The sequence below is a fragment of the Chelonoidis abingdonii genome, chromosome 25 (assembly GCF_003597395.2).
Source record: "Chelonoidis abingdonii isolate Lonesome George chromosome 25, CheloAbing_2.0, whole genome shotgun sequence".
NCBI classification, from domain to species: Eukaryota; Metazoa; Chordata; order Testudines; family Testudinidae; genus Chelonoidis; species Chelonoidis abingdonii.
This window is the reverse complement of record NC_133793.1, coordinates 12927116-12940815: the sequence shown is the minus strand read 5'-3', so window position 1 is coordinate 12940815 and position 13700 is coordinate 12927116. Positions and strand designations below refer to the sequence as shown.

Sequence of the window (13700 nt, the reverse complement as noted above, 5' to 3'; positions counted from 1 at the left end):
GGGGCAGTCACATGGGGTCCAGATTCTTACCTAACGCCCAGTGATTTCGGCAGCAGGGACCCAAATACCCTGGAGAATCTGGGCCTTGCCCGCAGCCTGTTTCAGTTCCCTACGTGCCTTCACAGCCAGCAGAGCCGTGTGGAGGGAGACCAGGTGCTAACTCATGTCCAGGCCCGTAGGCCGCCCTGAACATTGTCAAATGCAGAGCTGGACCCCAGCCTGATTCAGCTGCACGTTAGCGTTGCTAATACAGGGATTCACTTTAGAGAGATGTGTCGAGTGCTTGGATTTTATGAAATGCTTGTAAACTGTTGCCTGCATTAATCCCACTGATCACGTCGGTATCCCAGATTCTAAGGTAATGCTGAAGTGTTTGCTCTGGAACGATAAAAGTGTTTGCTATGAAACCAGAACCCCCCACAGCCAGGAGAGTCGCGTTAGCACGTGTGAAATACCAATGTCTCCCAAACGCTGTCATCTCCTGCCCAACACAAGCTCTGCAGGCATCAGACAAGCCACTGCGGGACATCAGAGAACACAAGACTCTGTTGATGGATCCCCTCACACCCAGGCAGAGGAGACATGCAGCCAACCCGTCTGTTTGAACTCTAGGGGACAAGACTAAACATGCCTCACCAGAAGGAACTTTTTATCTCTATATTCATAGGTGCCGCCTCCGTGGGTGCTCAGCTTGGTGAAAAAAAATAGCCACCCACTGATCAGCTGTTCGGCGGCAGGCCGAAGGGGGCAGAGAAGAGTCGGGAAGAGGCAGAGTGAGTGCAGGGTGTGCTTAGGGAAGGGGCTGGAATAAGGGCAGGGAGAGGCGGGGTGAGGGCAGGGCCTATGGGGAAGGGGTAGAGAGGGCTGGGACCTCAGGGAGGAGAGGGAGTGGAGCACCCACCCAGAAAAATGGAAGTCTGTGCCTGTGTCTATGCTGTTTGAAATATGAGGGGCAAAGTCTTCTAAGCATAAGCAAGAGATCCTCAGCTGTTAAGCTTGGGTTAGTCCTGAAGGATATACAGAGCTGCTTATTATAGGAGATTCTTTTACCTTTCAGAACCTGAGGCCTTAACTCATTTGTGAATGTTTACCTGCTTTAACCATGCCAATAACTCACATTTCTTTTTTTAGTTTATAAATGTTTCAATAGTCCATTAGAGAGCTGGGAAGGGGGCTCTTCTGGGGGTGGGTTGGAGGTGTTGAGAGATGGCGGGGTAGGGGATGCTCATTAGGAGATAACAGGAAAATTTTGCATCGGGAAGGGGTTGGACCAGGCCTTGGGGGAGGGGTGTCTCACCATACCCGCCAGCATTTGAAAGTTCAATACCAACATCTGGAGAGGAAGCTAGAGCCCTGCACTCAGCGCGATAGGGCAGGCTCAGATCTGTCCCTGCTAAATCAGGAAAGCTGGATGCCAAGCACAGCTCTGCAGTGTGGATAAGCAGGTTCTCCTGGGCTCTTCAGAGGGTTCATACATTGCTTTCAGCACAGCCTGCCGGCTGCACGCACACACCCCGCAAAGGGCCCCGCTGCCCATCTAGGAAATGCTGCATTAGGCCCCAAAGGCCCAGCAGCCACGCAGAGCGGGGGCTAAACGCCAGCGGTCCCAAACCTGAGCATGTCGGGATGAGCCCTGAGCTTCCTTCTTCCAAGCCACAAGCAAGCCCCTCAGCGTCCTCCTCCTGCTGCTACCATGCGGCCTCCAGGATCCCACTAAAACTGGCCCTGGTAATTGCTATTGCACCAGAGACGCACTGGTTGTTTTTCTTCAATGCTCACTGCTTGAGCTGCATCGTCACTGCCGTCCCCGGCCGGATTTGAACCATTTCATTTCCATTTCCATCATCTCGTATCATTTAACACACAGTTGCTGCTGATTTTAAACCATGCTCAGCTAGCGAGAGCGTTCAGAGGCCGTTAGCTTAACAACCGCCAGCATATCGGCTCCTGGGCTCTCCGGGATGCCCATTCAGCTGCCAGACAACGCTCAGCGTACACGGCCCCCTGCGTCCATCCACTACTCTCACAGCCCTGCACAAACAACATATTTACCCCCGCACACACAACCCCCACCCGCTCCCTGGGATGTGATATTATCCTCATTCACAGTTGCAGGAACAGAGAAAGGACTGAGTGAGGCAGCAGAAGAGCTGCTGGCAGAGCCCAGGAGTCCTGGCACCAGGCCCTACACTCAGCTCATAGCGCTAAGGTGAGGCTGGTGCGGGTTGTGGTGCCACTGGAACAACGACAACGGGCTCCACAGAGGCTGCATTCGGTGCTGAGACTCCCTGTACGATGAATTGGGAGAAGTGCTAGGTTCCCTCGGTTCACCAGGACTTAGGCGTGAGACAGGAGTCTGGACGCCTAAAGGGAGAGACATGCCCAGAGGCAGAAACTTCGGTGCCAGGGAAAACTCTGACAGCAAAAATTCAAGTGCCGAGTGAGTTTAGGCCCCTATGGAGTTCGTTTGCAGCCGAACAGGGGCCTTGCAGAGAGCAGCAACACCTAAATCTGGGGTTTAGGCACCTAAGTATCGTTGTGAGTCTGGGCCAGAATGAAGGAGTCTTGAGTCCCAGCCTCCTCCAGTCCATAAACAACCCCCATCCCTCCGAGTTAGAAATAAAACCCAGGAGTCCTGGCAGCCAGCCTCTCTGCTCTGTCCTCTAAACTACACTCAGCTCACACAGCTTGGCACAAAACCACGGAGTCTTGATTCCTAGCCCTCTCCTGCACTAACCCCTAAGCTACACCCCCCAAGTTAGGAACAGAATCCAGTGGTCCTTGCCCCTTGCTTTAACCCCCAGACCATATACGTAGTCATCACACTGCAGCGAAAGCCAGGGAAGCTGCCAAAGAGCGATAAGGCCAGGCATGGGAAGGTGACGCTGACAGGACTGGCCCAGCAGTTAGCATGTGACTGAATCCCAGACCTGATCGCCTGCAGTTTCAAGCCACCAAGGCCAGGGACACAATGAAATGAAAATGAGATTATTAATGTTCTTTCCATTTTAATAACACCGGATGCTGTAAGTAACCAAGCCAAGTCATTTATTTAAATCTACCATTGTTTTCTTGACAGTGGTCCTTTAATTATTAATAGCTTTTACCACTGTTTAATTTAAATTAATCCTCATTATTCTCTTCCAAGAACTCTCCCTTGGCAACTCAGGTTTTCAGGAAAGAACAGTAGTGTAATAAAAGGGCTAGTGCATGCATGCACCACTGCCCTCTATTGGATGAAATCTGAACTACTCAATTGTGTGTTATGGGCCCCATACTGCTAGCAGCTAAGGGAGAGTCTCTTTTAGCTCACTTAGCAGGGATCTGAGTTCTAGCTTGGAGTGTGCCACCATGAGGTCCAATGTAGCACTGGATCTGTGACGATGTCGCTTTTTGCAGTTTCAGGGGGTTTTTTTGCTTTCCAGTCAGATTACTATGGAGCCATTTTTCTGTGATTTCATCAGCTGCTTGCAGATGTGTGAAAAAAATCCCAGCCCTTGGCCAAAGTGGCACAGGGATGGGGGAGAGCAGGCAGGAAGCAGGAAATGGTGCGTTTGTCCATTTGCCAAGGGGAAGGGAGACTGATTTTTCAGGGAGAGTGAAAGGTGCACACTGCAGATGAGAGGGCCTGAGAAACTGCCACATCATGGCGATCCCAGGTGTGCAGAACAGAGGCCCAACGGCCTGACAAATCTGTCTCACTCACACACAGCGAGGCTTAGAACCACCCTCCCTTGGCCCCCAAAGAACCACACGCCTCCAAGCTGTAAGGGGGAGCTGATCACCCCAGCAACAGTAGGTACCTCGTCCCTTCTGCGTGCAGCCACAGAAAGGCAACATCACTCCTTCCTAAACACACACAGGGCCAGATCCCCAGCTGGGGTAAATTAACATAGCGCCACTGAAGTCCACACAGCTGCACCAATATACCCCAAGATGAGGATCTGGCACACCATGTACCCCTTCTGTAGAGCTCTTCCTCCAAGGACAGCAGAGAGGCCTCCTTTATCCCTATCTGAGGAAAGGAGAAACTGAGGCAAGGACATGATTAAACCATGTGCCACCACAACAACTAGAACCAGAAGAAGATCTCCTCAGTGGGAATCTAGCAGCCTGTCCACACTGCCTCTTAGCCAGCCCTCCTGTTGCCAGGGCTCCTGAGGGTTTGCTTACCCCTCCACCATTAATGAAACCACCCCTCTGGGCCCAACGTCCTTGTGCAGCGTTTTAGGCTGATGTAGGGAGAAGATGGTGTAATTGCTGGGAGTCAAAATCCATTGTGGAACGTAGAGCTAATATGTAGATTTCTTTCTCTCTCCCCTTTTTCCATCCCTGCCTGTGCATCCCCCTCTCCCCAGCAAAATGATTCCTGCACTAATGAGATTGGCTCCATTTGACCCAGGAAAAGCAGGGACCCTGAAAGCCATCACCAGCCCGCTGACATCTGAATCGCAGCCAAGGGCCGTCTTCCGAAAGCAATCGCTCTCTCTGTCCAATCTGCCAGGGGCTCATTAATAAATGAAAGCCTCGCCTCCTCCCAGAAAAGCCAGACAACGAAGTGAGACTAAAATTAACCTGCTGGAGAGAACTCAGAGAAATGACATCGCAGTCGAGGCGGGGGGACATGCGCAGGCCCCTGGCGTCAGGCATGGAAAGACGCTGGGAGATATTTGGCTACGTTCATACGGGCTCCTCTGGGGAATGTTCCGCAGGGACCAGTACCGCATTGGCCAGGGACAGGCTGAGACATGTTAGGGCTTCTCCATCTCTGACTCCAGTTTACTCTGTTCGGGTTCTCGTCCTGTCCTCATCCCCACCGTACGTGAGCACCTTCCAATCGGGCATTAAGCTGCCTTACTAACACGTGTGGTTCGGCCTGTCTCCGAGAGGGAATATTCGAGGCGTTCTGTGCAGACTGCTCTGTTTTTAAGAAAGCAACGGCAGGGCGGAGAAGACTGTCTCACTATTCTGGAAGGTTGAGGATGGCTCCTGCGAAAGCTCATTCCAGTCTCAGACTGGCCCCCCAGAAGGCTCTGTCTCCTGCCCAGATGAGGTTTACCCTTCAGGATCTAGGAGCAATTTCTTTTGTTCCAGTTCCTGGCACGTCCCCACCCCACTTCCGTTTCACCTTTCAGGAGATCAAATCAAATAGCCAAGGGTAGCTGATGTCATGGTGGCATGAATTCTGCAAAACACCAAATTGGCCCTAGCTTGTGAACGTGTGCTGAGCTCTGCGGGCCAAATCCTGAGCTGGCGTAAATCAGTGCCGCTCCATGCAGTGATTTACACCAGCAGAGGATCTGGTCTGGAACAAAACCCAAAGCCTGGTGAATTCCAGGGGGTGCTCTAATGAAACAGACACATATTCTTCTCCTGAGCCGTCTGGAGCCCCATACTGGGACAGAGCTGTCTGCCCTTCCTCCCGCAATCCCAGGGGCATGTGGGGTGGGGCACAGTCCTACTAAGGGACAGGATTCAGGAAGGGTGACAGAAGGGGGCTCCCATGCCAAGGAAAGGAAGGATGGTCCAGTGGTGAAGGTGCGAGTTTTGGCCCTCAGAGACCTGGCTTCAAGTTCTGCTGCTACCGCCTTCCAGGGTGACCTTGGGCAAGGTAGTTAGCCTCTCTGTGCCTCAGCTCCTCATCTATACAATGGGTGCAGTGAGGATTGATACATTACAGATTGCTGAGGTACGGTGGTTTTGGTAGACAGAGGCAGCTCAGACTGACTCATGGTGAGCACCACAGAGGAGTATCTTACTGTGTGTGCTTATCTAAAGCTCGGGAGGGTGGTACGTTCCCACACAGCTCATCAGCTGCCTGTTATCAGCACTCCCAGCACGCAGACAGGGACGCTGAGCCTTTGCAAAGCCCATCACAGCTGCTTCCACCCACGGGAATCCATTGGGAATAGCAGTGGTCAAGCCTAAGCCGCCTTCCCCACTAGGGAGTAGTAACAATGATTAACAATATAAGTAACGGCTAGATGGTAGGGACGATTTGAAATCTGGAACCTGAGCCACGTACACCGCTCGCTGAGAGAAGTGGAGAGTAAAACCTGAAGCACAATGCATGTTTGGATCGGCAGCTGAGCAGCGCCGAGGACGCATGGGAGCATCACCCCCAGCTCCGCAGCCTGTTAGGGACACACTCGGAGCACAGCTCCAGGCAGGCGGAGAACTCCAGCAATCCCAGGGGGTTATGCAGACTTGGCCAAATTCTCAGAAGAGTGCAGGGCCATGTTTTCTTGACCCCAGCAAATCCCACTGGGACACTTCGGGGCTAGATTTGCACGCCTGCTCGGCCCCCAGGGTCTGTTGAAAATCTGGCCATGTATTTAGGAGAATATGAGAGGGGAGCTCCTCTGTCCCGGAGACAGGGATGGTATCCCAAAAGCTAGAGGAAAGAAGCCCAGAGCATGGATATTCTTATAACACAGGTGTAGGCAACCTATGGTACGGGTGGCACTCACACTGCTTGGGTCCTGGCCACCAGTCCGGGGGGGCTCTGCATTTTAATTTAATTTTAAATGAAGCTTCTTAAACATTTTAAAAGCCTTATTTACTTTACATACAACAATAGTTTAGTTATATATTATAGACTTATAGAAAGAGACCTTCTAAAAACATTAAAATGTATGACTGGCACGAGAAACCTTAAATTAGAGTGAATAAATGAAGACTCGGCACAGCACTTCTGAAAGGCTGCCGACCCCTGTTATAATGCCACCATGCTACAAATATCATTTGAAAACTGAACACTCTACAGTAGCTCTAGTGTACTTACAAATCTAAGTAGTACAGTGATGTCTTGTGGCCAGATGGGACTCAGGAGCTCTGCCACAGATCTCCCCATGTGACCTTGGGCAAGGCACTTAATCTCTGGGTGGCTCAATTCCCCATCTGTACAGTAATGGATCCTTTCTCCCACCCCTTGCCTCCTTACATTGCAAGTTCTTAGGGAGTGGGAATGTCTCTAACTCTATATGGCGAAAAAGGCCAGTTTCATGCTGGGCTGTATTAACAGGAGGGTCGTATGTGAGACACGGGAGATAACTGTCCTGGCTCTACACAGCATGGGCGAGGTCTCAGCTGGAGTACTGTGTCCAGTTGTGGGAGCCACACTTTGGGAAAGATGTGGACAAACTGGAGCGAGTCCAGAGAAGAGCAAGAGAAATGAGGTCTGGTTTTCTAAACCTTTTATATGAGGAAATGTTAAAAAGTGGTGGGGGGGGCATGTTTAGTCTGGAGAAATAAAGCCTGAGGAGGGAGGGATAGCTCAAGTGGTTTGAGCATTGGCCTACTAAACCCAGGGTTGTGAGTTCAATCCTTGAGGGGGCCATTTGGGGATTGGTCCTGCTTTGGGCACGGGGTTGGACTAGATGACCTCCTGAGGTCCCTTCCAACCCTGGTATTCTATGAAATGACAATGGTCTTCAACTACATTGAGGGCTGTGTTCTCCATGTGCACTGAAGGCAGGACAAGAAGTAATTAGTTTAATCTTCAGAAAGGGAGATTTAGGTTAGAGATTGGGCAACATTCCCTAATTATAAGGGTAATTAGGCTGCTTAGGGAGGTTGTGGAATCCCCATCACTGCAGGTTTTTAAGATCAGGTTGGACAATCACCTGTCAGGGATGACCTAGAGGTTTTCTTGGTCCTACCTCAGCATAAGGAGCTGGGCTTGATGACCTCTCGAGGGCCCTTGCAGCCTGGCATGTCTATGATCCTATGGTCTGTACAGTACCTGGCACAGGGGGCTTGGTTGGAGCAATGGCATGAGGTATAAAAAAATATTTGAATCTGGAATAGGTTTTTAAAACTCAGTTTAATCTAATCTGGGAACACAAACACTGAAATGCTTTAATTACAATGGGCTGGCTAGTGCATGGTGTTACTACAGGGCAGATTCAAAGTGGTTTGGCTGCTTAACTCTTTCTTTGTCAGAAATGCATAAAGAAAGAAAAAGAAAGAAAGAAAGGTTTTTTAGTATAACTGCAGTTCTGAATTTCCCGGGTTTATAATTGGTTTGGGGGATAATTACAACATCCCTGTTGCAATTAACTTATCGTTAAGTTACCGATACAGCCTCTCAACCTCAAAACCACTGCATTACGGTGAAGTTAAGTGAGACAATAATAACAGCATTTCACAGTAATTGCCACACATTTTCATCACGCTCAAGGCAAACTCTAAAGGGAGGCTGCCTCCTTTGCAGATCCAGCGCCACCCGGATCAATCTCTAGTCGGGTGACGAGATGTCCCAATTTTATAGGGACAGTCCCTATTTGTGGGTCTTTTTCTTATATAGGCTCCTATTACCACCCATCCCCTGTCCCAATTCTTTATATTTGCTGCCTGGTCACCCTAATCTCTAGCTAGGTCCTTAAGGTGACCTGACTGGATATTCAGTTCATTCTCATTACTGGCGATCTTACCACACTCCTGAAGCTTTAGGCGTCCCCGTGATTGCCAGCCACGTGGCGGGCATTCCTTGCGGAAAAACCCTTCGCAACTGGTTGGTCTTCCATCCTGATAAGAGAATGCCACCAAAACCAAAGCCGTGCTAACTGCTGGGTTCAGCTCTGCCTAGTCTCACTGCTGAAACTGTAGAGTGATTGTCTGATAATTAGTAGCATTACAGCAGAACCTAGAACCCCAGTCATGGGCCAGACCCCATTGTGTCAGGTGCTGCACAAACACAGAATGGAAAAACAGTCCCTGCCCCAAAGAGTTTATAAGCTAAGCTTGTCTACACTAGAAAGGGTCAAAATAAACTATATCGGCAAATGTTCTTATTTACCAGTATACATGCGTATACCTGCGCTTGCCAGTACAAAAATGTCATTAAAACAATCTTCCTCCTCACTGACATGACTATATCAACCCAAGTTTTAAGCGCAGACCTACGTATAAGGCAAGAGACAACAGGTGGCGACAGACAGGCGCAAACCGCCAGTCACCCTCTAAGCAAACACGTACCATTTTTAAACTGCGAAAGGCTAATTGTGTCACACTCTCCTTACAGAGGTAAATCAGGGATCTGCCCACAGGCAGAGCACAAGTGCTAGATAACCCTAGCAACAGGCATGCTATCTCCCACTCACAAGTCAATTAATGAAGTATCACACTGCACTCATGTTTAACAGTCCCCAGTTACTTAAAATAAATCCTGCTCCCCGCTGAAGTGGCATAGCCCTGCTGGAAGAACTGATTTTTCGATGCAGTGGCTGAACTGAAAAAAAATTGGGAGAAAAAAATCACTTCGGCTCAATGCAAAACACCATTTATTTTTGGCAAAACAAAATATTTATGTCGTGAGGTCAAATTAACCACTTGGTTGGACTCACAGCAAAGCTTATCATTGTCCAGGGTTTTATTATTTTTTTAACCTTTGTTTTAAAATAAAATTGAAGTACAATTCAAAACAAAGTCATTTTGAATTTAAAAAAAAAAATCAAATGTTTCATTCTGAAAACAGCAAAAAGGAAACATTTGGACTTTTTCTTTGCTTGGCCGAAATAATTCAGTGAATTCAGCACAAGCTGATGAAATGTTTCACTTGCCCTGAGTCTGCGTTTTGTGTCAAAAAAAAGTTTTGTCTGAAAAACGTCACCCAGCTCTGCTCCGAAACCAAGGATCTTTCAGGTGACAGCCTCCGGGGAGCGCTGAGGGCCTGACAAGTGTTGCAACCCTGCCAAAAGGTTTCCACCTCCAGCTGCCCGGGCCGCGCTCCTGGGAGATCTGCCCATGCACATAAACGCCAGGTATGCAAGAGGCCAATAGCGAGAGGTCAGGTGAGCGAGCAGAGCACAGAGGTTACAGGCGGGACCTGGCTTCACCAAAGCAGCTAGTTTAATCCTATTGAGTGGCGCTCGGTTTCCAGCTGCGGCAGCTGCTGAATGCCTGACTTGGGAGATGGACCTCAACCTCTGCCGTTGTACTGAATGGAGGTGGGTTAGTCTTTCCCCCATTTCATCACCCAAAAGTGTCTCTCCCAGCCAGTTAGGTTATGTTACGAATCGAGGAAGAGGAGCAGAGCCAGACAAAATGAGAGAGGATGATTACAGGGCAGAGCCACTGAAAGAGCAAATATTGCCTGCACGGACACGTAATCCAAAGGCACGCTCTGTACCATCGCCGGCTGGGTTCAGATCTGAGTTCTGCAAGCTGGGAGCCTTCCTGCAGGCAGCGACTGGCTCAAGGCAAAGCGTCAGGACGTGCCCATGGAGTTCTCCAGCACTTGTTAAAAGCGCTCCATGGGGAATCCAAATCCAAAGCACGGAGAGTCCGTTCTGCAGCCAACACGGCGGCTAAGTGCTTTCAGTCGCCATGTGGGTCATCAGGATCCCTTCTGGGTTCTAGACCTCCTGAGACCTAGGCCTCTGCACACGGCATGTAGCCAAGATGTTTGCCTGCAGTACTTCTGCTCTTTTAATTAAATCTCGCTACTTAACAGACATATGGCAGGGTGTGGAACTCAAGCTGTGGTGACATCTCCTCAGAGCCACCGCGAGTTACTAAAACGCAGGGATTTCAGATCTGTGTTCCATGAGGAAAGAGATTATAAACTACGTGCATACTAAGACGGAGCGTGGGCCAGTGGGTCAGGCCCAGAACTAAGAGTCAGGAGACCTCAGTCTACACCTTACTCTGCTATAGACTTGCCGGGTGACCTGGGACATGTCACTTTCCCCCCTCCATGACTTGTTTCCCCTCCCTCCTTTGTCTGTCTAGAGTGTGAACTCTCAGGGGCACGGTGTGACTGACGACACGGATGTACAGCACCTACCATGATGGTGCCCCAATCTCAGCTGTAGGGACTTGGTATGTCTGAATGCCCCTTTTCTCGTACACAGCATGGCTTTCCATCATGGCTGTGGCAGGCATCAGTCCGTCAGGCAGTGGCGGGCATCCTGCGGCCCGGCCCATCAGGGTAATCGGATTGCTGGTCGCAAAACAGTTTGCTGGCATTGACCGTCCGCAGGCACGGCCCCCTCAAATCACCCAGTGGTCGCAGTTCACCGTTCCCGGCCAATGGGAGCTGCGGGAAGCAGCGGGCCACAGGTTGCCCAGCGCTGCTGTAAGGGCTTGCAGGAAGCAATGACGCGTCTGCACGTTTCCCTCTCCTTGTTAGCAAATCGCTCCTGATTGCTGCTAACAGATACATGACTCCGAGGGGTTAGAAGATGTTTCGTCAAATTACATTTGCAGCCCGTAGCTTGTTCACTTTAACTGTACAAGCCCACCTGGGACCCCAGGTATGTACCAGAGCCACAAGCCCATGCTGCCAGCCACGCTGCTGCAGCTTCACTGCGAGTGTGATTGGAGGTGACTTGATCAAAGCTAGCTCTGTACATCTACAGGTGCTGCAGTCACAGCTCTGAGTGCAGCTTAGACACACCCACCAGTCCGCAGTCTTTCTGCAGTGCTTTAATCCACCGCTGGGGACAAACCTTCAGACACACAAATCATTCATGTGTGGGGGATTCACTTTCATTTGCACCAGTATGCCGCAGTTGTGCAAATACTCAAGAGAGTTATGAACTCCCGGACACAAGATATCATTGAGGCCAATTCTAGTCTAGTCTATACAGCTATTGTGACCCCGGGACCCCCTGGTGCAGAGAGCACAGACGGTGCATAGGGTTTTACAGGGACCCCCTACACTGGATATCCACGTAATAGTTCACCAAAGGTTGGCATGTGAGGTCTCTACCGAGAGCCAGCAGCCCCCGGTCATCGCAATCCCTGCCAAATGTACGTAAAGATCATTCTTAAGAAGTGACGCATTTACACTGCAAGTTATCTCCGTAAGGTAAGGCAGGACAGCAGGTGGTGATATGTCCTGGACAGTTTCCTGTCAGACTGGGTAATTGACACTTATCTCTGTCTGGTCATTGTATATTGCCCACTTCACAATGACGGGCTATTTGCATCCTGAGCCTGAAGCTAATCACAAGGTTGTGAATTCACCATGGGAAGCCCCAGGAAAAGAACAATCAGCACGGGACACCCTGTTTATGAAAGAGAACAAAGGACTGCCCGATCCATGTGAGGGCACCAAGAAGGCAAGCGCACAGCATGACTCTCTCATGAATGGAAGAGGCCAGGCAAGCCAGCTTGTAAAACCCCAGAAGGGCTTTGGGTGAGTAGTGCCGTGTGCAAGAGGAAAGTGTCTGTGTCAGTAAGTCTAGGCTCCAGAATGTGTGGTATGAGTGTATCTGAACTGTAGCCCTCTGTTTCCAGTACTTCTACTCGCTGTCACTTGAATCTCTGGGCTTGTTAAATAAACTTACATTTAATTTCACTATGAACATATCTAAGCGCCGTGGAGATGTGAGGTGGTGCTGGGACGCTGGGCCATACCGTCCCTTTGGGAGCAGCCCATTGGTGAACACTGTGAGCATCCAGTGGAACAGGGGCTGGACACGTCAGGGAGATGCTCAGAGGCTGGAGTCTGCCCATTGCCAACCTTGGAGAGCAACGGCGGGGCCTGAGGGTCCCACGGGGGAGGGCTGGTGGAATTGGGGAGCTGATCCCCGGCAGGCACAGAAAAGGCTTCCTATGCTAATGATAGTGGAGCGGGGGGTGGGGGGAAGATGCCTCACATCCCTGAGGACCCCCGGGAGGTATCACAGGCTCTTCTACCAGCCTCACCACTGCAGGGTCTGAGCACCTGCCAGTCACACATGAAATGATGCAACTCACAGGTTTTATTAGACATTTATATGGAGAGTGAGACTCTACCCTGTTGTGCTAGTAAATACTCCAGTGTCCTGGAAGGGATCTAAACCCTCCTGGGTCAGGGCACGGTCCAGCCCCTAACCACCAGGGGTATGAAGGGGAATGCTCATCGGCAGTGTCACCTAGTGGTCAGGCATGGATGGGGCATGTTGTCTTTCTCCTGGGTGTTCTCCTCCCTCAGCAGCAGTTGGTGCTGGCCACTGTCAGAGACGAGACCCTGGGCTAGACAGACCTGGAGTCCACACCAGTCTGGCAGTTCCTACCTTCCCTCTGCCCCGTAAGAATAAGAGCCTGTGCATCCCAGCGAATAAATGGAGATATTTATTGGTTGGTCCGTTCCCTTCCTGCCAGCTCTGTGCGTGGGAAGGGCTTGGTGCCCGCTTTGGTAAACGGCTCCGTTGCAGGGGTTTCCCACTGGCGAACGTGCTGATTGACACCATGCCCCATGGGGGTTCGCTGTGTGCGGCATTCAAAGCAGAAGCAAAACCGGATACAGAAGGATGCTATGCAAAGGGCTGGGTGCACAATTATCATGGATGGCTGGGAACACCTCGGCGCTACCAATCACAATGTGCAGCGATCCTCTGGGCAATGACACCAGGTGCTCTGTACAACCAACCTGGGAACTCTCTGACCCCGCCAGGCGGGGGGCAGGGAGGCATGCAGTGGTGCCTCTCTTTACCACAGGGCAGGGACAGCACAGACAGTGTCAGGGTGGGCTTCTCGGACCCACCCCTGATGTGCACCGGCTCTGAGCTGGTGGGTTCCCCCCTAGGGGAGAGTGGTCCCTCCTGGCCCGTTCTCTCCCTCCTCTTTGCTAAGCTGTGAGCATTTGGGGGTAAGTTTTTTTTAAACAAACAGCTGCCTGCTTGACCTGGCTGGCACCAGCACATTTTGCCGAACGCTGCTGAACATGGACCAGGTGGCAACAGTCTGCAGTGGCTGCTAAGGCAGAC

At 50.8% G+C, this 13700-nt stretch overlaps 1 protein-coding gene across 4 annotated transcripts in view; it reads right to left on the bottom strand.

Moving 5' to 3' along the window:
- Window positions 1–13700, bottom strand: part of PTPRU (protein tyrosine phosphatase receptor type U) — a 281840-nt gene that overhangs the window by 153174 nt on the left and 114966 nt on the right. For 2 of the 4 annotated variants that reach the window (XM_075060956.1, XM_032802871.2), the window contains exon 3: window positions 9158–9232. The exons of the other annotated variants lie outside the window; for them this stretch is intronic. In XM_075060956.1, the coding sequence (XP_074917057.1) occupies window positions 9158–9232 (75 nt within the window). The remainder of the gene's footprint in view (window positions 1–9157; window positions 9233–13700) is intronic. 4 annotated transcript variants of the gene reach the window in all.